Here is a 23,137-nt window from a genome sequence, read left to right as displayed (position 1 = left end):
AGCAATGTCATCATGGCACGCCTGGTCTGGTTGGCCACACGCCAAGATGGGGCCAGGGCGCGTGGTAGGGTTGCTGGGTGTGTAAACGCTCAGGCCTCACGCAACCCTAGTCTGTGATCAGGCCGGCACAAAATGCCGGTCTGTACCAGGCCTAATTCACCTTAGTCTTGGGTGCCTCTAACTAGGGCTTTACACGTTTGCTTCATGCTTTGTCCAAGGCTGTTGCATACCCTGCAACTGACCCAATTTCGCATGGACAGTGCCATTTATTTATTTATTTATTTATACATACATACATACCCCACTCTTCAGCCAAAAGGCTATTAATCCTCTGTTCTCTCACTTTTTCAGCTGCTTATAAAATTTTCTGGTTTTTCTCACCTCCTCCTACTTTCCCCCTTTTCAATTACTGCAAACTGAATTCAAAGCACAAAAGTAGTTTGCACTCAACTAACTCAGGGCAGGGGAAGGGGAGAATTTGGCTCAGGCAAAAGCAAACTGCTGCAGCCTCTGCTATCTTTCTTCTTAACTTCTACCATCTTAACCACTTAACCATATTGTTTGATCACATTTTTCTTGGCTTTTATTTATGAAATGTTAGAGGTATGCTTTTCTGCAATCCTAAAGAAAAGCAGCCCCATGTAGAGCCCGTTACAGTAGTCCAAACTGGATGTACCACTGGGGCCAGATCCAGCATCTCAAGAAACGGGTGCAGTTGGCACACAGGTTTTAAATGTGTGAAAGCATTCCTGGTCACAGGAGAGACCTGGGCCTCCAGGTTCACAGCTGTGTCCAAGAGTACCCCAAAACTGTGAACCTGTGTCTTCAGGGGGAGTGTGACCCCATCTAATACAGGCTGGATCCCTATTCCCTGATCTGCCTTCCGACTGACCAGGAACACCTCTCTCTTGTCTGGATTAAGTTTCAACTTGCTTACCCTCACCCAGTCCATTACTGATGACAGTAAAAATTATTATTATTATTATTATTATTATTATTATTATGCTTTATTTATATAGCGCTGTAGATACAAACAATAAAATAGATAAGAGTAAACCTGCCCATGGCGGACAGTCTAAGAAATAATAGCATAAAACATATAAATACAGGAAAGGGTTCAATAAAACAGGCAACAAATTAAAAACCTCAAATAGCAAATAATAGTCACGTAATGCCTGGGAACGCTTCTCTGAATAGGATGGTCTTCAACTCAGTTTTGAAACTGGTTAAAGAAGTGATGACCCGTGCTTGTGGGGAAGGAGGTTCCAGGAGTGAGGGGCAGCAAGTGAAAAGGGATGAATCTGGGAAGGGGCAGAGAAAATCCTGGGCTGAGACAGCAGACACTGACTACCAGAATGGAGGGGCCCAGGGGGAAGGTGAGGAGAAAGAAGCCTTGCTTTTGTTGCAGGCTTGGTTACCTGTTAACTAGGAGAAACTCTACTCTCTCTCTCTCTCTCTCTCTCACTGGTCCAAAACACACTGCAGAAATCATCCAATTTGAGACTGTTTTAACTGCCCGGCTCAGTGCTAGGGAATCCTGGGAATTGTAGTTTATTGTGGCACCAGAGCCCTCTGACAGAGAAGGCTAAATGTCTCACAAAACTGTAGCTCCCAGAATTCCCTAGCACTGAGCCAGGGCAGTTAAAATGGTCTCAAACTGTAGTGTTTTTTGGACCACATATAGAAGTTTATCACTCAGCATTTTCAACTGGCTCCAGCATCCCGGGCTGGAGCCAGGACACAGGATGGGGGCAAGGAATATTGCACACGAAATCACCGCTGGCCGCCATCAGCCCGGGTCCCAAGAGGATCGAAGCTGCACTTCACCAGCACTTTTTCGAAGTCAGAAAGCTTTCCAACATCTAACAAGTGCAGGCAAAGCGTGGCTTGGACCCGGGCTGATGGCAGCCAGCGATTCTGCGGTGATTTAGTGTGCGATAATCCCTGCCTCCATCCCATGTCCCAGCTCCAGCCCAGGAGCCTGGAGCTGGTTTAAAATGCTGAGCAGTAAGCTCCTAATAGTGAAAAACGGTAGTTCTTTCTGAGCTTCAAGGTTTCCTGCCTCCAGGGAAGGTGATTTCAGACCCTCCCAAAAGTTTTGTGCCCTAGATACAATGAAAACAAAATATAGAAGAGGGGATGGACAAGTGGGACATTTCCTTTGCCGAACACGGAATGTTCACCTGCTATGATTTTAGCATGAAGCTGAAGTGCATTCACGCTACACAAATACTGCAGTATGATTCCAAGCATTTATTAGAGGCACTTCTTACAAAGCCTATGTGTGCATATGAGAAAGGGATAGGGGGGAGAGTCCTGTTTTTCTGTGTGTTTACCTCACAGATTGAGGTTGCATTGTCTCACTTCTCTCCACTACTCTTGGCTTTCCTATTTCTCAAACAACTTGGTATATTCTTCCTGCTTTTTGGCCCAATTCCTTTAAACATCCTCTTTCTTCGGGTAGATGCTACCCCTTTCCTGACCAGGCCTGGGAGGAGAGGGGCTGGCATGTATTGTTACTGGAAGCATGGACCAGGACACCCATCCCAAATTCCATTCGCAGATGGAAACTAGACTAGCAGTTTAGTCTTCCTTCAACACTGGTGATTACTCTCTGAGAAGAGCATGCTAATTTTATGGTGCACAGAATTGACCATGTATCTCACACACATGTTTATTCTCCAACTGAGAAATAGCTACCCAGGTGTGCATGTGGTGGGAAAGGATGCTCTTTCTTTCTTTCTTTCTTTCTTTCTTTTCTCATTGGGAATAGGATATAAGGTAACTTACAAAATAATTTTAAAAACCAAGTACCAATAAAACATAGTGTTTAAAATATTGAAATACAATTAAGCTTGTTGTATTATTAACACATACACAAGTTATAATTTTAAACTATCATTGTCGTCGTCGTCATCATCATCATCAAAAAAGTTTTTAAAAATCAGGACATCTGTTAAAATCTGGAACTTCTGTAACCCCCAGCATCTGCCCCCCTGACCATAGTTGTCTTATTCTGTCTAATTCAGTTTGTTTGTTTTCCTTGCCCTGGTTTGTTTGTTTGTTTGTTTGTTTATGGTATTTATACCCCGCCCTTCAGGTCTAAAGGCTCTCAGAGTGGTTCCTTGTGTCCTCTGTAAAAACTGTGCCAGCAACTTTGGAATTTGGGTAGGTGTAAATGTTTGCACAGCAGCCATTCTCTCTCTCAGCCAGAATCAGTTTTTCAGCAAACGGGAAATATGAATCTGTATGTACAACTGGAATTTGATGTGGTCAAAGGCCTTTCAGTGTGAGGAAATAAAACTATCAGTGCAACACAGCAAGACAGGGTGCTTTTCCCCACTTGCATGGGCTTTGTCCCCCTCTCGCACACTTCAGTGTGGGGAGAATGTGAAGGAGACATTTAGCCTCAGTGATAACATAATCACATAAGACAAATCTGGTGATTCTTATGTGGACTGTAATATCACTGTGTTCACTTGAGTGGCTTTGTGTGGGAAAGATGAGAGACTCCTAAATATGGTGTCTAATCAGACTCCATCAGATCCTGGAAGCTGAGCAGGGTTAACTCTGGTTAATAGCTGGATAGGAGACCACCAGGAAATACCAGGCCCTATAGGTTATATATCAGAGGAAGGAACTGGCAAAACCACCTCTGATTATTCCTTGCCTATGAAAACCTTTTGGTAACCATCCAAAAGGGGAGGGGGGAGAAGAGCAGAGTGTGTGTGTGTGTGTGTGTGTGTGTGTGAAGACAAAGTGGTTAATGTGAGAGACTTTCAACATCCTCAGAAGCTGACTTTTCATGTCAACTACTACATCATTGGGAAAAAATATTTTTTGGAAAAAATCAGTTCAGCTATATTCTGAATCACAATGCTTTAGAACAAACTATTAAATTTTAAAGTTGGGATTCCTGGATATTTGAACTACATTGGAAGTAGCCAGCTGGCTCTGATATTTGGAAACCTGCTTGAGATAGTGAGATCAGGAAGGTAGGAATTACCTGCCTGGTTTATTCCCAAAAAACCATCCAGCCTATTATCCTGTCTCCTACAGTGGCAGCACCTGATTGCTTCCAAGCTTGGTGCCAGGGTTCCTATGTGCTGGGCAGATGGGGGCTCATCTATCCCAGGAAGCACTTGTCCAAATGGTCTCATGTTGGAAGCCAGAAGATTTATATCCTCCTTCCTATTTTAGTTATATTAACTCTTTTTTTCCCTAGAACATTTGATGAGAGCCTCCTAGACTTTCAAGTTAGAGGGAATCCCTGGTGGCAGGAAAGGTATCATCCCTATGAATACATCCAGGACAGGTTGCTGAATGTATTCCAAAGGAATACATTCAGAATACAAAGCAAGGTAACCTTGGTTCAAGATCCTAAACATCAATGAAGCCTGCATTGCCACTGACTAAGCCATTCAGTGTTTGTTGACCCTGGGTGCTAGGAAGTTGAATCTTATCAACCTGGACATTTGAGCCAGGCATTAGTTTTGTATGTTTCCCTGTGGCACATGCCAGCTTGTTGCAGCCAAGCTCTTATTGCTCAGCACACATTGAGTGGGACCCCGTGATGACGACAGAAAAATGCTGGGCTCTCTTTCTTGTGTTTTGTTTTTTATTGAATACCAGCATATGGGGAGAGTGGAGCTGACGCAGAGGGTAAAATTTGATTGATTGATTGATTGATTGATTGTGCAACATTTATATCCCAGGCCCCATCAAAGCATCTCTGGAAATCTTGCAACAAGATCAGTTGAATTATTTAAAATACAAGACAATAAAATTTGAAACAATAAAAATTATTTAATTTTTTTAAAAAATAATAAAATACAGTTGAGTCTCGATTACCCGACATAAACAGTCGGGCTGATAGTCGGCTAGCCAAAAATGTTGGATAATCCGGAGGGTCCTAGAAAAGCCTTGAAATCACTATGAATTGCAAACCTAGAGGTACTCACCATGCTAGCTGCCACCGCTGCTACCACACTTGGGACCGTGTTTTGGGGCGAGACTTCACTCGCCCTTCTCTCCTTGCCCGTTGCTCTCCTTGCCCACGCCTGGGGGCGTGGTAATGCCTATAGCCACGCCCCCAAGCAGCCGCAACGTCGGATAATCTGGAATGTCGGATAACTGACGGACGGATAATCGAGACTCTACTGTACAGGATTGCATAGTTTAAGAAGTTGACATTAAACCATTATAAATAGCCATGTTTGTGTATGCATTGGGTAAACCCATTAGGCCCCAAAGGCTTTAATAAAGATTCAGATCTAATGTGGTACCAAAATGTGGTACCAAAATGAGACTAAGGTCATTGTCAAATAGTTCTCCAAAGATCTCTAGTATGAATCAGGATAATTGAAGTTGGATGAGAGGTGGGTTAATCCTTTCCTTCTACACTATTTCTACTGAAATTATAGATGCATGTGTTAGTCAGAAAGAGTACTAGAGATCCAAATAGCTCTGTCTAATACTTGGGCCCTCAGTATCAACAGGTTAGCTTTGGCCGAGCCATATATAAGGGTTAGCCCATTGTAAGGGCTCTCAGTATGCTTGCATTTAATACTTAAGGAGTGTGATGCTAAGGCTGAACACTTCATTGAAAGTAAATCTCAATTAACACAGTAGAATGTAGCTCTGAGAAAGCATACATAGGACTAGGCCATAAAGGTGATTTGCTTCGTTGCCGAAGATGGTGTGTGCTTGTTTGTTTGTTCAGCTCTTCATAAAATCATAGAGTTGGAAGAGACCACAAGTGCCCTCCAGTCTAAACCCCTGCCATGCAGGATTACACCATCAAAGCAATCCTGACAGATGCCCATCCAGCCTCTGTTTAAAAATATATACCTTGTCCCTCTATAATCTCTTCTCTTAACTTCCATCCTGGTGGCTTTGAGTTGTAAGAGTTAATGATATGTTTCTGTTGGGGCAGATTTATCCGTCACTTCCTATGCACTCTTGTCTCAATCAATATTCAGCAAAGAAGAGCTGTGTCTAAAAAACTATGAAAGAGAAATGTGACTTTACAGACAAACTAGGAGCTAAAATCTTGCATAGATCCTCTCCCTAGACTGGGAGTTGTGAAACAGTAGCTGCCTTTCACAGCTCAACCTGTGGGAAGAATGATACTCTTATATGTGTGGGAATATCCACTTTGCCCCCTGCTGAGCTGCCACTAGATTTGTGAATTAAACATTTATACTGCCTTAGCAAGGAAGAATTCTGTGGAAGCTTTCTTCCTGCACATCATTTACAAGAAGGCGTCTGGATTTTTCTTTTCACTAAAGCCAGCCAGCATCTGATTCCACCAAAGATGAGTCCATCGCTGAGTCTTGAAGGAGCAGTCAGTCACAGCTCTGGAACAGAATGGAGTCTACCTGTATGTTTAGTTGAAGCTTGAGAAAGGGAAGCAGTCAGGGACAGGTCCTTTATAACCCTCCAAGCTGCAGGAAAGAGGCAATTTGTTCCAACAAGATTTAACTGAGCCCTTATGATGTAGTTCCTGAGCCGATCTATTTCTTCCAGGCTCTGCCCCATTGCTACATACCAGAGAACCCTAATGGCACAGTTTTGTGGTCTAGACCTTAACAAGCCATTACTTTATTATCTCTTGCAGGGTATGCTCCTGCGTTGATGAGTAAGTTTGGCACATGATAAGAATGAGGGATAAGAATGATTATTCCAGCAGTGGAGCCTGGCTTAAGGACTTTAGGTCCACAGTTGCGATGGGTGGGATGAGACTGGTCAGTTTTTCAAAACTGGCCTTATATCAATGGGTTATCCCTATGATTTGTTATTCTTAGGGTGAAGTACAGTATTATATTCCCGATGTGTTGTTTTATATTACAGATATGTTGCTGCAAGATGCCTTGGGTGTTTTTTAGAAAAATTATGGTTGATAATGATGGTGATATTATCCATGCCCCCTAGGTGCAGGATTCAGGACCTGTCTCTGGGGGCCCAAAAGATGTGGTGGTCCTGTGGGTGGTGACAGTGTGACTCTGGCAGTCCCCTCTTCCTCTGTGTCAGTGTCCAGATTACTGCAGGATCCTAACTCTCAACAACCAGCTGTCCTCTGGTTGTCATCATTCAGGTGTCTTGCATGCCTCTCAAGCTCTAGCCTCTATTTTTCTTATGCTTTGGGCCATTTCACACTATACAGTTATAGTGTCATGTTCCACTTTACTTACTATGGCTCCTGAGATTGGCAGTTTAGGGAGAAGCTTTTAACATTCTTAGCAAGATAGCTTCTCCCAAACTACAAACCCCAGGATTCCTTGGGAGCCAACATAGTAGTTAGAGTGGGATATATCACTGTAAATAATTGTATGGCGTGAAAGGGCCCTGGAGAGAAAGGCCTTGAAGAGCTTATCATTTTGGACTATAATGCTCAGAATCTCCCAGCCACCATGGCCGCCACTATTTAGCCACAGAGCCTGCAAGTATGAAAAAATGTCAAAGCCATAGCAGTTACACCACATACTGTATGAAGTGAAGTTATTCCTCACATCACTTCATGTGTGGTGTAACTACAATGGCTTAGACATTTTTTTATACTTACAGGCTGTGACAGTTGTGATGTAATGTTGTTGTTCTGTGCCTTCAAGTCGTTCCTGACTTATGGCAACCCTAAGCTCTGGAGTGGTGAAGCAGTGGGTAAATAAATAATTGGTTTTCCCTTTCTAAGATGCATATGCTGCTATCTTAGATTGTTCCTTAGTCTACCCCTTTCAGCTCCAAATATGTGTAGGTTTGGGGTTGCTATCGCAAAGTGTCTGCTTAAAAACCTTCATGGTGCAAGGAAGATTCCTAATAATGGCAGTAGCTGTGGAAGGGGATTGTTGTGGATGTGTGTGTGTGTGTGCACATTCAGTAGTGAAATGAACCCTGGGGAATTGGCTTAATAGGGAAATGTATTTGACACAACAAGTGGGTATGTGTATTTCCTACCCATTTCCCTATAATCACAAGCAGGCCATCCAACTTCAGAAGGGCCCTTCTCCAACCCCTTCCATGCCCTTTCCCACCACTGTGCCTCTTCCCTCCACCCCTTCCACTGTGCCCACCCCAAACCCATTCCTCACCTCTTTTGGCATTGAAAAATTTCCTACCACTAACCTAATCCTTTGATGGTGGCACCCAGGAAATTACTAGCAACAAAATAAAAACTAGTAACATGATAGAAGTGTGTTTTGTTTAGAAACAGCGCCAGAAAGTTTAAAGGTGAGAGTTAAGAAACCAGAGGGAATACTCTATAAAATACCCTGCTTTAAAAAGGCAAGGCAGCAAGCTAAGCCAATTAAGGAAAGAGGAATCCCAAAGAAAACCTACATTGCATTGTGGTGCATCAGGCCCTAGGGGTCATCATGTCTGTGATGTGAGTCTCTCCATAGATCTTACCACCTCTCGCATCTCCTTCACCAAAGCAGTTCTAACACCTGCTGAGTCCCAGGCTCTGAACCATGTTCCATTCTGCCAACTTAGACATAATTGCTGTTCAAAGCCAACCTGCCTGCTGAGAAGCCACCTGTCCTAGGACCTGGCTGCCCCCCCCCCCCCCCCAGTAGTGACTGAAAGTGCCCTTTGCCGCCAAGGTCATGCAACGCACCATGTTGTCTTGAGAGGAGGCTACCCTCTCTTGGCACCCTGCCACCACAAGGTGTTCTGTCTCATATTATGGTCAGAAGCAAATGTAGGTTTAAACTAGACAAAGAATGTAAACACCTGCAACAGTCTGAATACACAAAAAGTCAAGAATAATATGTAGACCATGAGACACAAGTATTCTCATTGCTTGCAGCCCTTGTTATCATTGTCTTAGCTTCCATTTTACATGCCAGCATTCATGACTTGGAGAAGGCAGGCGGCGGGGAGAAAATGTGCTAGTGCTAATGCTAAATTACTGGAAATAAGGAGGCAACCAAAAGACTCCTGAATCCATGATTTTCAAACTGTTAGGTTCCTAATCCCATGTATATGTTTTATAAGAGCTGCCTGAGTTTTTGACTTTTCACTTGGAGAGCAATAATATCAGAATTAAAATGTCAAATAAATGTAATGTGTACACGCTCAGCAGTTTGGCACTGTGCTGTTTGATAAAACGGTATGTTTAAATTGTGTTAACTGCAACAAAATAGACTGTTTAGAAAGACAAATGGGAAGGTTGTTATTAGTGCAGGTGAACAAGTTGCTTACCTTTTTGTCTGTGCTTTTCTGCAATAGAACATCGCATTGATTCTGCAGCGTAATTTTAAATATTCCAGTATCTAAGCCAACATGCTGTAGTGGTTTGAGCATTGGACTATGTCTGGAAACCAGAGCTTGAATCCCTTTTTGACCATGGAAACCCACCGGGTAGCATTGGGAAAGTCACACTGTCTCAACCTGCCAGAGGAAGGCAAAAGCAAACCCCCTCTGAACAAATCTTACCAAGAAAATTCTGAGGTAGGGATGCCTTAGGGTAGCCTTAAGATGGAAATGATGTGAAGGCGCACAACAACAACAAACCTAAGTTTGTTATGAAAGCGACTGATATATCTTAGAGTGCAAATGTGAGAGGGAGCCACTTCCATGGTGGAAAGGCTAACAAAGCATATCTGAATATTCAAGCACATGAAAAGTAATGTCACCCTATCTTGTTCTCTTTTGTTTCACCCAGGACATAAACTTTATAGTGGCCAGGTTAAATATTCCATGACAATCAGAAACGGGAGTGAAAGCACTCCTGGCAGATGACTATCCAGTCACAGTTTTAAAACTTCCTAAGAAGGAAATTCCATCACTCTTCAAGGCAGCATGTTCTACTGTCGAATAGCTATTATTGTCAGGAACTTCTTCCTAATGTTTAGATAGAATTTCTTTTCCTGTAGCTTGAATCCATTGCTCCATGTCCTAGTCTCTGGAGCAGAAGAAAACAAGCTTGCTGTATCCTCAGTATAACATCTCTTCAAATATTAAACATGATGATCTTGTCACCCTTCCTGGCCTTCTTTCTGGCCATAAACTCTGATGGCAATATAAGGAGTCTCAGGGAACATAGGGTTTGAATCATAACCATTCGTTGTGTGATGGGAAAAGATGATGCCCATCTCCTTGTGCTTTAAGCAGTCAAGATGGCAACTCCTTCCCACCCCATTCCTCATAGAAGGGCTAACTGGGCTGCCAGTTAAACCTAACTCCAGTGTGGAAAATGAACTAGCACCACACATACACACATACACAGGGAGGGGGAGGAGACTTGTGGACAGGAGCTGCATGCCGCCATCACTGCTTACTGTTACCAAAGCAAGCTTTTCTCTCTTATCGAGCAGGATGAAGTAGCAGGATTGAAACCAGGTCTTCCCAAAAGTATTTTAAACACTTAACCCCCATCTCCTGTGAGGAACCTCCATGGTTGACTCCAGTGCTGGAAAACTTCCAATTCATTTTCGTGAGGAACAATCTTTTCTTCACTGACCCCTCCTTGTGAGACTACATGGGGTACCAGGAACCACCTCTTCGGAGAGGCAGAATGATATGAGCAGGGGGATAATTTTTGTACAAATCACAGAAGGAGTATAATGGAGTTAGGGATCTTTTGAGGAGCCAGACAAGACAGAAGTGAAGGTCCAAAGGTGGAATGCAGGGAGGGAGGCCATAGTTTGGCAAAGGAATAATGAGTGTGGTGGCAGATTGCAAAACAAATGATGCTATAGCAATTGAGTAAGAAGTAATTTTAGAACTGATATTTGGTGGGAAGGAGAGAGAAGTGGCTTGAGATTTCAGATAGGATGTTGACAACCTGGAACATGTACAGAGGAGGGTAAACAAAATAATGAAAGGTTTAGAAACCACGGCCTATGAGGAGCTATTTAGGGAACTGGATATGTTTAGCCTGGAGAAGGTTAAGAGGTGATATGATAGTCCTGTTGAAATATTTAAAGGGATGCTACTTGTGCCATTTACCATACTGAAGATGGAGCAAGTTTGTTTTCAGCAGCTCCTGAGAATAGGACCCAGAGAAATGGATTCAAATTACAGGGAAATAGATTCCACCTAAACATTAGGAAGAATCTCCTGACAGTAAGAGCTGTTCAACAGTGAAACATGCTCCCTCAGAGAATGGTGGAGTCTCCTTCTTTGGATGTTTTTAAACAGAGGCTGGATGGAGGGCTTTGATTGTGTATTCCTGCATGGCAGTGGATTGGACTGGATGGCCCTTGAGGTCTCTTCCAGCTCTATGATTCTATGATTCTATATAACTAACCAGCTGACTGGCCAGTCTCACTACTTGGGAGTTACCAGTTACAAGTAATGTTGTACCCTTAAATATTCTATTTATTTATTTTGGTTACAAGAATAATACAGTGTTATATTACAAAAGGAACTCAGGTATTGGGGATAAATTTTAGCTTATTGGTGTAACAAGTAGTTACTTTTTAAATCTACCTCTAAAGGACAAATTTGGAGACATTTTGATGGAATTGTTCAAGTTCTTTACCATTCTCTTTTCTATTCTCAGGGGTCAATCTTCCAAAAAAGTTTCTTAAAAAGTAACAAGCAATACAATGAGCAATTCGTTGTATGATAAAACTTTACTTTTGGCACACTATAACAAGCAACAGGAACACATACCAGTATTTTAAAAAGTAATTTCCCCAAATCTAGATATTCTGTTCAAGAAGATCTATAGGTAGGGGAGCACTTTAACCTGACACTCAGTGTGGGGTGTTAGCATGCTTCCTTGCCCATAAATCTTCCCCATTCCTGTTTGGTTTGTTATAGGCTCCCACTTGCTATGCCAATCTGGATACCTTCTTCATAAGCGTATCTTCTGAAAACCAGACCTACCAATAAGGGCACCAGCCTATTTCAAGCAGTAATCTTGCAAGGATGACATTTCTTACATAGAACAATGATGTGAACAATACTAGCTCTTTCTAGCACACCCTGAAGAAATCTTATCAGGGAGATCTGTGTATCCCCAAGAGAGTACAGATTATTCTTAGCAAAGAAGCTCATAGGGAACTATATACACATATGTCCCTTCGTACATTCCTTGAGTAGTGAGCATTTTCTCCCTTTAGTTCATACAAGTGGTTTTTGGCTACTCATTTTTCAAAGTGGTCTACCAAAAATACTCCCAAATATTATCTCTCTAAAACACACACACACAAAGGGTATTTTGTTTTATCAGAATAACTGTGTCACCATCAGATTCACAGGCCAGCTAGCTGCCAAAGTACACTGTTCTTACGTGCCTTTGACATTGTGTTGTATTAGCATTAGTGTGAGGTGTCAGAAAATGAACGTTTATTTATCATGGGTTGTACAGATGTCTAGAACTCCAAGTCCTAGCAGATTCCTTGGCTACAGCACACAGCCTTGTGCTATGACAGGATTTCTCTTGATTGCAAGAAAGGGCAGAAGGAGAACCACCCCATGGGAATGCAGCAGTGGTGGCTAAAGTCTGATAAGAATTGGGGGAGGGGGGTGTTTTTAAACTGTGTTAAAGTTAGCAAGTGGAGGCCATGAACAAAGGTTCATGAACAAAGGTCCACAGTTACACCAACATCTTTGGTTTGGCTAGAATGAGAGAATCAAGGAGAGCCTGTTTCTCATTTTTTTATTTTTTTATTTTTTTGTATGCCTAGAAAAACATCAGGAGCCCCATGGTGCCTACATGATTTCTAAAGCATGGAGGAATGACCAGGATTCTCCCTGATGTTGCAGTGCAGCTCAGAAACACTTCAGGAGCCCTGGGATTTCTTGCTGCATTAGCCTCTAAGGCTTCGTGCAATAGGAATACATTCCTATCCCTTTCCTTAGCTTTGAGAATGAGGACTCCCTGTGTAATATCCAAAGACTTTGCTCCTTTCCTCTGTAGGGGATGGGGGGCATTATGGTTAGAATAAACTTCAGTTTATTCTCCAGACAAGTCAATATTTGATTATTCCTTTTATATTATGCCCGCATTACTGCTGTTGTAAATCATTGCTTTAGACAGTTGATGGGACTTGACGATTTCATCAAATTAATAGCCTAACTTATATTTAGCCACTTCTTTATGAGTAAATTGCCTGATGACTAGTACAGTTTCTGGATCAGGAAGGGCAGACTGCATAGAACCTAGTCAAACCCTTGACATGCTCAGAGTTTCCTTCCTGCTGCCAGGAGTTAGCAAAAAGGGGATATGTAGACCCATAATGTCACCAGCCAACCCTACTGCAGCAACTTTTGTCAGACCCCCGTTTTCAGAACAGACAACCCTTGACTAGCTTTCTGCTCTCTGTGACTCTTGACAAATGTCCCTTTTCCCCAGAAGCTTTGTCATTCACACAATAAAATTCTAGTTTGCCTCATTTCCCTGGTCTTGGAATCCACTGAAGGATGCTTCAACCTGCTCCCCAGTGAAGCTGCAATTCTGCACCATTTCCTGAGCAGATGTATCAAGATACTGAGGCTCTCAGCAGCTTCAGTCTGAAAGTGCCTGAACTCTGTTTACCCCAAAGTGACAGGCAGTAGCTGACCCAACACCCTTCCACCAATATGAGTACCATGTAGCACTCATCCAGACCTTCATAGGAGAGGTCCTCATTTCTTGGTATCTCACGTCATAGCAAAAGAAGGCAGGGACCTATGATAGTATCCTTGCTCTGACAGAGTACAGTCTCTGTGGCGGGCAAGGGAGGGGGAGGCAGATCTGAGAACAATTCAAGGCCCTTTTCTTAAAACGCAGCATTTTTCAGATGGTTGCTGCACCAGGAAGAATCACCTAATAAAACTCACTTAGAAGCATCTCTGCCTGGCAGGGAATATTTTGCCTCTGAGCCTTGGAAGGCAGCCCAATTGCAATGTACCCCACATTCTGGCTGAATTGAACACAGGATTCACGTTTTTGCTGCACAGCCAAGCGGAGCACAAGTGCCTTTGCAGCTGGTCGACACATATTTAAACTGGGCCCTGCAGTGCACCGGCACCAAGCAGTTAGGAAAGCTGGGCCAGTCACCAGAGATTCAGGGGGCTGGTCTGAAAACAGGGGTTATTTCATTCAGAGTTATCCTCCAGTCTTTGTATAAAAGCCTTCTCCACAGTCTGCAGGGATCCCATGGAGCCAGGAGCTGTTAGGGGACATCCATGCAACAAGTCTGTTGCATCAGTGCAATGCACTGAGTCATTGCTTTTGCCAGCAACTTCCCCATGACTATGGGGTTGCCTTTCCCTGAAGATCCCCTCCAGACCATGAACCTGAATGAGTTGCTAGGAGGCCTTTCTATAACTGAAACCACGAGAAACAATTTAGTTCATGTACTAAAAAGGCTTTATATTTCATTGGTATAATTATCTCTTTTGGTGAGCTGTGGATTACTCGCTGTTACTTGCCATGAGATGGTATTCATTAAAAATCCCCAAACATAGCTAAATCCTTGCAACCCAGTTTATCCATATGTCAGTAAAATGACATAGCTATCCATTATCTTTCTATCATAGCCAAAATATTATCACTTTAATAACACCTGTTGCCCAAAAGCAAAATGGACCATGAACTGTTTATCAGGTCTCAGAATAGGCAAGAACATATCAGTGCTCAAGCGAAAGCCTTCCCTCCCCTATTCCCCCTCCCCATTAAGTTTTTCGTGTTTCCTCCATTTTTCTACCTTAAACATCACTGTGTCCTCACAGTGAAGTCAAAGATCAGCCTCAAAGAGTTTACAGCAGACTTCCCCCAGAACTGGACTCTGAATGGATAAACACAATCAGTGTGCAAATCTAGTCATGGTTTTTTTTAATGATAGGAGGTGAATACAGATTATTTTTTGTTTGCCACAGTATCTATGAGACTATGTGATTAGTTTCTCATCTGTAACATCCTTTAAAGTAGCAAGGAGAATGTTTTATGTGTATATTGATGCAAACATATGTGCATTATGTATGTACATTTGCAAAAACATCTGCATGTAATTCAGAATTATTGAGTGCAGGGGAAGGGCTGTGGGTAGAGAAATGAAGTTTATCACCCACTCACCCAGAATTTTACTCACCTGGGCAAAATTTTATCCTCTGGCCAACTCCCAGACAAGGAAGATGTAAAGTCAGGTGGGTTGAAGGGGAATGTATGCAAGTTAACACTGAAGGAAGAATTTCCAGTAGATGCCTGTGTAAGCTTCACGTTTCACTGCAGATCTTGAAATGCAGGATTCCTGTTCAACAGGAGTTATGTTGAAAGGATCATTCTAACAGGCACTTACTCTTATTCAGACCCAATGGCATTGAGAATGGTGGGAGAAACTACACACCATCAAAACTCAATTTTTGATGTACTTTGTGTGAGACTGGAGACATCCTGCACCTTTGAAAATCATACCAAAGTGCTTTAGAGCCATACTTTGTGGATGTCATTGCTTTTTAAAAATCCTCTTGTATAAGATGGTGCTTTGAAACAGATGCTTTCCCCCTTTTACAAAAAAAAAAAGGGGGGGATACTTCACAAGTGCTCCAAGTCTCTGTGCTTTAGGGGAGAATTGTTACCTTGGATAGAGTGGCAGTCTGTGTGTGTTTAGAAGCCAAAAATTTTAATTTGCTTTCATACATCCTCTCATTAATTCACATTACAAGGGACAAAAAGGGGATCCTTACTTAAGTGAACTGAACTTGCAACATCTCTGCATCGTTCTGTTTTCTGACCACCCTCCTTTAAAACCCTAGCAAAAAGGGAGGTGGTGGTTTGGGTTTGTTTAAGCTCTCAGATTTCAGTGGATGGGGACAGCATTCCATCGCTTTGTACAGAGTGTGTGCTGGAGATACTTATGCTCTCGAAGCTACATCTCAAGGAAACCACATGACGAAGAAGAGTTGTGATTTGACTGCTACCTAGATAGTACTTTGGCCTATCTAGGTAGCAGCCTATGGGCAGAAAATAGGGGCTGGCTCCCAGTAGCCCCCACAAACCCATAATATAGCTAGGAAGAAGTTTCCAGACAGCAGAGGACTTTGTGTGCTGGGAAGAGAGACGGTAATGTCTTCTTGTTCCTGCAAAAGCTACTGGAAACCAGCTCTGTGCAGTGAGCTGGGATCTATTGGCTCTCTTGTGGGACAAGCTGCCCAGCACTCAGGAAGCATCCCAGCAAAAGCATCTCCTGCCAAACTCTGCCCATATTTTTGGGAGAGGTCAGCTGGCATCCATCTGTGTAGGCCTGGCGTGCCTGTAGGTGTGTGAGTCTGTGTCCAGGCGCAGGGCATGCAAGGCTTTTGCGTGCAAGCATTGGCGTGTGTGTTTTGAACATCTAGGGTGTGCTTGCTTTGGGATAAAAAGATTTCTTTTCCTAAATGTGAGAGGGTCACTCAGGTTTCTCTGCCAGTTTAATGCATCTTCACAGTCTTTCTTCTTGTTTTCTGGATCCTGGGAGCAACAGACTGACTAGAGTGGACAGGGGAGTGTTTTACCCAAAGGAGATCAGGAGTTTATCCTGTGAAAAAATTGTGTAATTGCTTGAAATGATTTCACACAATGTTGCGCAAAACCATTAAAGTGGTCACAAAGAAGCATTAACACACATCTTTTTACTTTTGGGATTTCACCAACAATGCATTTCTGATATTGCTTTATTTGCACAATTGTGTGTGATAATCATTGCGCAATTACTTGCCATTTTTGCTTTATTTGCGGGATGCTTCAAATGTGCTTTAATCTCTCTTTAACGCTGAAATCAGCCGCAGTGTGATAAACTCCAGAGAGATGGCGGGGGCGGGGGTCTTTTGCTGTCCTGGGGGGGGGTCTCAGGTGGGGTCTTGTCACAAAGGAGCAAGGGGTGGAGGGGCAGCCATTGGGGAAGAAGCGGGGCTGCAGCCACCGAGGCAGGCTTTGTAGCCCAAGGACCCCGGGGGGCCAGTCCCCCGAAGGGGCTGCCCTTGCTGGGGGCCTCTTAAGGGCAGGGCCAGAGGCAGCGCAGCAGCCAGCCAGGGGTTAAGTGCAGGCTCAGCTCTTCTGGCTTTTCTCGGTTTCCCAGCGAGCTGTTTGATGTCTGAATGCACAGGGGACTCCCCCCCGCCTCTCCCCCAATGCTCCCACGCCACACACACACACACACACACACACACACAGCCCACGCTGTCAGCCAGCCAGCCAGCCTCTTCCTTTGCGGAGCATGCCTTCCTGGAGCAGCTCAGGGCCCCCAGTGCCTCTCCTCCTCCTCCTCCTTCTGCCTGCTGCTGCTGGTCCTCCTTGCCTCCTCGCTTGAGCCCAGGGCAGAGCGTGCAGCGTGGCCGATGGCGCCCTCCTGAAGAGGGAGGCAGGGAAGGAGCCAGGCGTGGGGAAGGCGCAGGGAAGGAGCCCAGGGTCTGCCAGGGGGGCATCGCTCCTGGCCGCCCCCCATGATCGCCTCGATGGCCAACTCCGGCTGCCTGCTGCTCCCCAACTCCGCCTTGCTGCCCCCCTCGCTGCCCTGCCCTCCGCCCGCTTTCCTCTACCTCCAGCAGGTAAGTCCAGCTCTGTTGCCCCTCTCCCTGCCTCCCTCCCCTCCTGGGCCAGAGCTTGCCCTGCCTCCCCTTTGCGGGGCCCGGCTTCTTCTTCCCTCCAAGAACCGCCGGGAGGTCTGGCTGCGAGGAGCCCCTGTGCGCTGTCCCTCTGCGGTGGTGCTGAAGGCGGCATTCAGGGGGCTCGGCTCTCAAGGGCTGCCCCTGAGGCCCCCCTGGGAGACAGGGCTCCTGGAAAGAAAGGGGTCCCTGGGGCATACACAGAACACCAGTCGGTTCCGAGCAGCAGTGATGAAGTCTCTTTTTCAAACCGATGGCATCCAATGGCCCCGTGTGGTCCCCCCCCCCTTGGCTCCTTCCTCCCCTGCCTTTCCAGTTTCTTTCCTGTTGCAGTCCAGTGTTATGTCCCCCCCAAAAAAAAAACCCGGTGGTTGGTTGGATGTGACCCCTCTAGAGATATGTGTGAGTGAAGTCATTTAAAATCTAAATCTGTGGTAGGATTCAAAGACATAGCCGTGTTAGTCTGTAGAACCAGTTCGTAGACAGGTCTTGTAGCATCTTTGAGTCTCACTGAAAGAAAGAAATTGGCAGCAGGAGCTTTCCTAGGCTTCAGTCTACTTCCTCAGATGCATTTGCACTGAATTCTAGGAAAGTTCCTGCTGCCAATTTCTTTCTTTCAGTGAGTTCAAAGGGGGTACAGCTCTCTCTACGTACAAACTCTAAATCTGTCTGTGCTGCAGCCCTAGTTTCCAGCCAGCTTTGGTACTGCCAGCTGAACCCCAAGCGTGCCTCACCAAAGGGCCTGGCTGCCCTGGGAGTCTAGTCCCTTAGCCTCTCCCCTGAGGCCAGTGGGGAAGGAGGGGGCCATGCCCACACCTTCACCCCTATGGCACCACTGCTCTTTCCTTCACTTCCTCACCATGGACCTGAAGCTGCACATGGTTCCTTGCCTAAGGCTCTCCAGAGGAAAGGAGGTCTTGCTTCAAAACAAAAATAATTTAAAAGCCCCAACAACACACACACACACACACACAACCTCCTTGCAGCATCAGAAATCCCCACCTCCCAGCTGTGCTAACCCTTCCATTTGCGCTTGAAGGAGTTTTAAATATTCATGGCATCCTAACCCCTGGCACTAAATGTTCTACGCAGCCAGCCAGCTTTGGGGCAGAGGGGTCCTGGTGGTCTTTCCTCTGAGATCTTACACAAAAGAAGGAAGGCAACTATTGTCTGGCTTAGGTTTTTTTTTCTTTTTCTTCAAATGATTGAATGGAAGGCTTTAAAACTGCAAATCCAGGACTTCCCTCAAGTTTTGTAGAGTGAGGCAGATGCTTTCCCTCTGCACTCCTGTCTAGAATAGATAGGTTCTCTGAAATGTGTTTTTTCCTGAGCTTTCGCTGTGTGCATGTGTGTGTGTGTTGACTGAAGAAGTAGCCTACTGAAGGAAGGAGATTTTGGATTGGGAATCTTCCTGTAAATTCCAGTATGTTCCTCCTTGTTCCTGAGACTCCCTGAGGGAAGAAAGGCTCATTCAGAAAATACCCCTCAGTTCCGATCGCTTGCATAAGGGACTTATGAATGCCTGACGGGAACACTGGGGAATCTCTCATGTTTTGAACTAGACAGCCTTGGCTAAGATGATTAAAGCAGGGAGGGTGTTCTCTTAGTGGAATCCCTTTAGGTTTCTGCTTCTGGTCGCACTGCGTAGCACACTAGCCTGCTAACTCTTCAGCAAAGCTGCATGGACACATTTACCCTGGTGCTTATTGCATTTCCCCTAGACTGGGCAAGGAAATATTGCAAGCGAGTTCATTAAATGAATGGCTAGAGCCCACTCCAAGGAATTTAGGAGAGGGAGAGGCTTCACTCAGTAGCCTCATTTCCCTAGTCTTTTCTGATGGAGCTTTTTCGCTTGCATTTCGCCTGCCCTCTTTTTTGGATTTTCCCAAGCCTCTTGCACGTTAGTTGCAGATTTTTCTGGACACAGTTAGGAGGAAGGCTATATGTGTTCGGAGTAAGTGTGTGACTTATTTTTGGTTTGTTCGGTATTATTTGGAGGAGCTGGTCAACAAATTCCCCGCTTGATATTTGTCAGAAGTCAGTACTCTGCATCTGAAGTTCCTGTTAATCTAAAATAGTGTCTTAAAATAAGCAAAATATAAACAGCTGAACAGCAGACCTGCATGGAAAAGTCCCATCTATAGGCTTGTGCAGAAGTAACCCTAGTTAAATTGCAGTTTGCAACATGAATGTTCACATTCTGATCCCATTTTGCTCCAAGGGTTGCTTCCTTTCACGCCCTTCAGCATGAGCCATGATGGTTGAAGGGGGCTTTGCATATGCTTCTGGGCCCTATTATTCAACAATATACAATATGCAAGACTTAATTTTTACAGTTAGTAGAAACTGCCTAAAAGCTATGCTCTCTAAGGAGCTAGAGCTATGTAAGGAAACTTTCTAAGGCAGGTGGAAAACATGCATTTTAGCAATTGGTTCCTAATGGTTACCATGCTACATTGGCCATTAGCAAGCCTTTGTCAATAGATGACCATGGGTGTATAGCCATATTTGATTTATTTCTAATTCTATTTCTTTTTTAAATTAAATTTTATTGTACAAATATTAAAATAAACAAAAACTACATTTAAACAATGACAACATCATTACTCAGTACTAGACATATCACAAAACACATAACATAACAGTAACATAAAACACCATAGATAAGAAATTATCTTCCATATATACATTCTACTTCTATTTCGATTGGGAGAACCTGGGTTGGACGACACTATATTTTCATTTTAGGGCAGGGCCAACACATTTTGGTACTTGTGAGAGAAAAGCCAAATGATGCCTTCTCACCTATATCCATAGAACACTTAGCTGATTTGACAATTAGCCATTCTTTAATAGAACCGCAAAGATTTCAGCTAAGTGGCTCTCCTGCCAATTTCCACTATTTTTTCCTGTGGGTTCCTTAGAACCAGACTATACACTTTAGTAACTGTAACAGGATATTAAGCTAAGTGGAACATCAGGGTTTTTGTTTTTTTGTTACAGTGGTTGGATTCAAAGATAGTAGCATGCAAGGTTATTGAATTCTGACACATCTGAACCATAGTTTGTTAGTTTCAAACCACAATTAGAAGCCATTGACTTGTTTAAACCGTGGCTTGTTGTTACATCTGAACCCATATTCATGATTTATCCCTAATTTGTTTTCCCCAACAGGAACTGATAAAAGGGATGGGGGAAAAACAATCCAGTGAGGAGGAAAACAAACTGTGATCTGTCAAACAGTTGATGACTAAAATAACAAACCATGGCTGGCACAAACTGTGACTTAGTATGATCTGTATGTGCACCATTGTAGTAGTGACCATGAACTGTTTGTTGTTCATTTATATTGTTAAAAATAAAGCTCATGACCGAAGGTAAAAAGTTGAATTTGTATTCTCAACCTTGACAGGGATGCTACTAAAATATTCTGTTATAATAGAGTTCTGAGCATGAGTCTTTAATATTTACATACAAGTCCACAAATGCTAAATGCAGAAGTGACCAGTGAAACAAGTTCTAGTTAACATTCCCACAAGCTTATTAAACATCCAGTGGGTCTCCTTCTGAACCTCAAAACTGAACACTAAAAAGAAGAACTTTAGTATCCTCGTTAACTGCCTGGCACTTAGTGTGTGTCTTAATTGATGTATGAACAATGTGTGTGGTATAATGTAGTACTTAACTTGCAAGTGGTCGGGAACACAGCCAAATATTTGTACATAATTTTTATTAGCAAGAATTTTAATACTTGTATTAACAGGAAGAATCTTAATGCTTTCAGAAAACTAGGAGCTTCAAACTACTGCCATGTGGATCCTGTAGATCATCAGTGTTTAGACAAATAACCAGTATGGAACTAAAGCTTAAACCCTATTGCTAGATCTGTTCAGCAATTGGTTTTACATAAGTGTTGATTTACAGTTTGGCAGTTCATTCAGCAAATTCATTCTCTGGCTAGGAATTCCAGTTGAATGTAAACCTAAATACTGTAATATCAGTCTGTTTTTATTATAGAAAGCTGTTTCAGCATTTGCTGCACACATATAATTATATATGTTTTAAATAGTTTGGTGATAATGGTATGTGTGTACAGTTGGCCCTTCTTATACATGGAATTTTTATACAAGGATTCAAGCATACACGGTTTGAAAATGATCAAAAAAGGATAAATTTCAAATATGAATCCTTGATTTTCCATTTTTTATAAGGGACACCATTTTCCTATGTCATTATATTTAACGGGACTTGAGCATCCACAGATTTTGTTATCCATGGAGGATCTTGGAACCAAACCCCAGCGTATAACAAGGGTCCACTGTATGTGTGGAGGTAGACAGAAAACACAGGGCTTTGTAACTGGACCTGAGGATTATTGTATGTGTGTGTATGTATCTTCAAGTCGCCTGTCAACCTATGGCAACCCCATGAATAACATAGGGTTTTCTTAGGCAAAGAATATTCTTTTGCCAGTTCTTTCCTCTGAAATACAGCCTACAGCACCTAGTATTCATTGGTAGTCTCTTATCCATGTATTATGCAGGGCAGATGCTGCTTAGCTTCCAAGATGAGACAGGATCAGGTGCCTTTCAAGTATTTAGGCCCTTTCCTAAGGATTATTGTTTGTCTAATGACTAGGCTGAATGCTGATATGAATTACCAGATTCTTTTGGCAGTGAACACCAATACTAAATGGCAGGACTGAAACAAATTGGGTGTTACCACCACCCGAATAAAATTTGAACATTTGGCTCATTAAGTTTGATTTATTCACTCCCTAGTAAAGCCAAAGTTTTAGTTGAATTGCTTTAATATTAATTAATCCATTTGTTATATTTAAGTTGTTAAGACATGCTCATCCAATAATACAAGGTGACCCACACAGCAAATCTGAGGAAAGAATTACTATTTTTGTAATTTTGAAAATAACAGATCAAAAACTGTAGCAATCAAGTTCACAATCCCTTTAAAATATCTGCTTACACAATTGTGGGTTGAATTTTGAACCGATGTTCTTAAGCTTGTTTGTAAAATTTAAAGGCTGTTCAAACTACTTTGTGTATTTATTGTGTCCTAAAAGAGGAGACAGAATAGTAGAGGCTTGCCCATGGAGAGCAGTATAAAAACCAGCCATAATTCCCTCCAAGTGCACATAGATGTCTGAGCACCAGTTATTTCTCAACGAAAAAAAGAAGGGAAGGCATAGTAAAAAGCAAGTTTTTTTTTGTATTTCAATGTTATTGAATGATATCCTTTCCCACCCCACTCCCTGCAGCCCATTCCTTCATCTATTCCTGGTATGACATATTTAATATTTCATTGTGTGTCGCCATGATTAGTTATTTGGAGAACCATACTACCCAGGGGCCCGGGAATATTTAGCTCTATTGGGGGTTTTTAGGCTAGTGATGGGATGGTTTCTATGGTTGCTGAGAGCCTCCTTGCTGGGTTGCCCCTGGCCCAACCTTTTGGGAACTCATCTGCAGAGCTCTCTGCATGATGTGCCATCACCTGCCAGGCACACAAGAAACCACCCACCTGGTCATCTTTTTCCATAGAGTGCCACTGGTGAGATGCTGAAAGGAAGAAGGAGATTACCGCAATGTTTTATGAGTCTGATTAA

The 23,137-nt window shown here is 43.3% G+C and overlaps 1 protein-coding gene across 7 annotated transcripts in view; it reads left to right on the top strand.

The window, feature by feature from the left end:
• Positions 1–23,137, top strand: part of RBFOX3 (RNA binding fox-1 homolog 3) — a 601,172-nt gene that overhangs the window by 487,111 nt on the left and 90,924 nt on the right. For 2 of the 7 annotated variants that reach the window (XM_042452603.1, XM_042452598.1), the window contains exon 1: positions 17,185–17,457. The exons of 2 other annotated variants lie outside the window; for them this stretch is intronic. In XM_042452603.1, the coding sequence (XP_042308537.1) occupies positions 17,353–17,457 (105 nt within the window). In that variant the 5' untranslated portion in view covers positions 17,185–17,352. Of the gene's footprint in view, positions 1–17,179; positions 17,458–23,137 lie in introns of those variants that run through there. 3 more of the 7 variants (XM_042452600.1, XM_042452601.1, XM_042452602.1) reach the window with 3 other exon arrangements.

The sequence above is a fragment of the Sceloporus undulatus genome, chromosome 2 (genome assembly GCF_019175285.1).
Source record: "Sceloporus undulatus isolate JIND9_A2432 ecotype Alabama chromosome 2, SceUnd_v1.1, whole genome shotgun sequence".
Taxonomy (NCBI): Eukaryota; Metazoa; Chordata; class Lepidosauria; order Squamata; family Phrynosomatidae; genus Sceloporus; species Sceloporus undulatus.
This window is presented reverse-complemented; position numbering and strand designations above follow the sequence as displayed.